The sequence below is a fragment of the Orycteropus afer genome, unplaced genomic scaffold (assembly GCF_000298275.1).
Source record: "Orycteropus afer afer isolate SDZICR_OR568_19922 unplaced genomic scaffold, OryAfe1.0 scaffold03390, whole genome shotgun sequence".
NCBI classification, from domain to species: domain Eukaryota; kingdom Metazoa; phylum Chordata; class Mammalia; order Tubulidentata; family Orycteropodidae; genus Orycteropus; species Orycteropus afer.
The window spans coordinates 7,153-7,654 of NW_006924977.1; the positions used below are offsets into that span (position 1 = coordinate 7,153).

The window sequence follows — 502 nt, forward strand, 5'->3', positions numbered from 1 at the left end:
GGTATGATTATGGTAATTCAGGTCAGCTCTCAGCTTCACACCCCCATGTACTTTTTCCTCAGCCACTTGTCCTTTGTGGATTTCTGCTACTCCACTATCATTGTGCCTAAGACATTAGACAATACCATCAACAAGGATAAACCCATTTCCTTTGTGGGGTGCATTATACAGTTCTATTTGTTTTGCACTTGTGTGATCACTGAGGTGATCCTACTGGCCGTGATGGCCTATGACCGCTTTGTGGCCATCTGCAAGCCTCTGTTGTATATGGTCATCATGTCCCAGAAGCTCTGTGTGGAGCTGGTCTCTGGCTGCTACCTGTGTGGGGCAGTGTGTTCTCTGATTCACACGTGTTTAGCTCTGGAGATCCCGTCCTATCGATCCAATGTGGTTAACCACTTCTTCTGTGATCTACCTCCTATCTTCACTCTTGCTTGCTCTGATGTCTCTATAAATGAACTTCTGGTGAACATTGTAGCCACTGTCATTGAGATCATCACCA

General features: G+C 45.8%; 1 protein-coding gene across 1 annotated transcript; it reads left to right on the top strand.

Moving 5' to 3' along the window:
• Positions 1-3: 3 nt before the first annotated feature.
• LOC103213485 (olfactory receptor 5L1-like) lies at positions 4-501 on the top strand (the record flags this gene model as incomplete). The annotated part of the gene is made up of 1 exon (XM_007959254.1): positions 4-501. A coding segment is annotated over exon 1 (498 nt), but the record flags the coding sequence as incomplete, so codon positions are not given.
• Position 502: the final 1 nt, after the last annotated feature.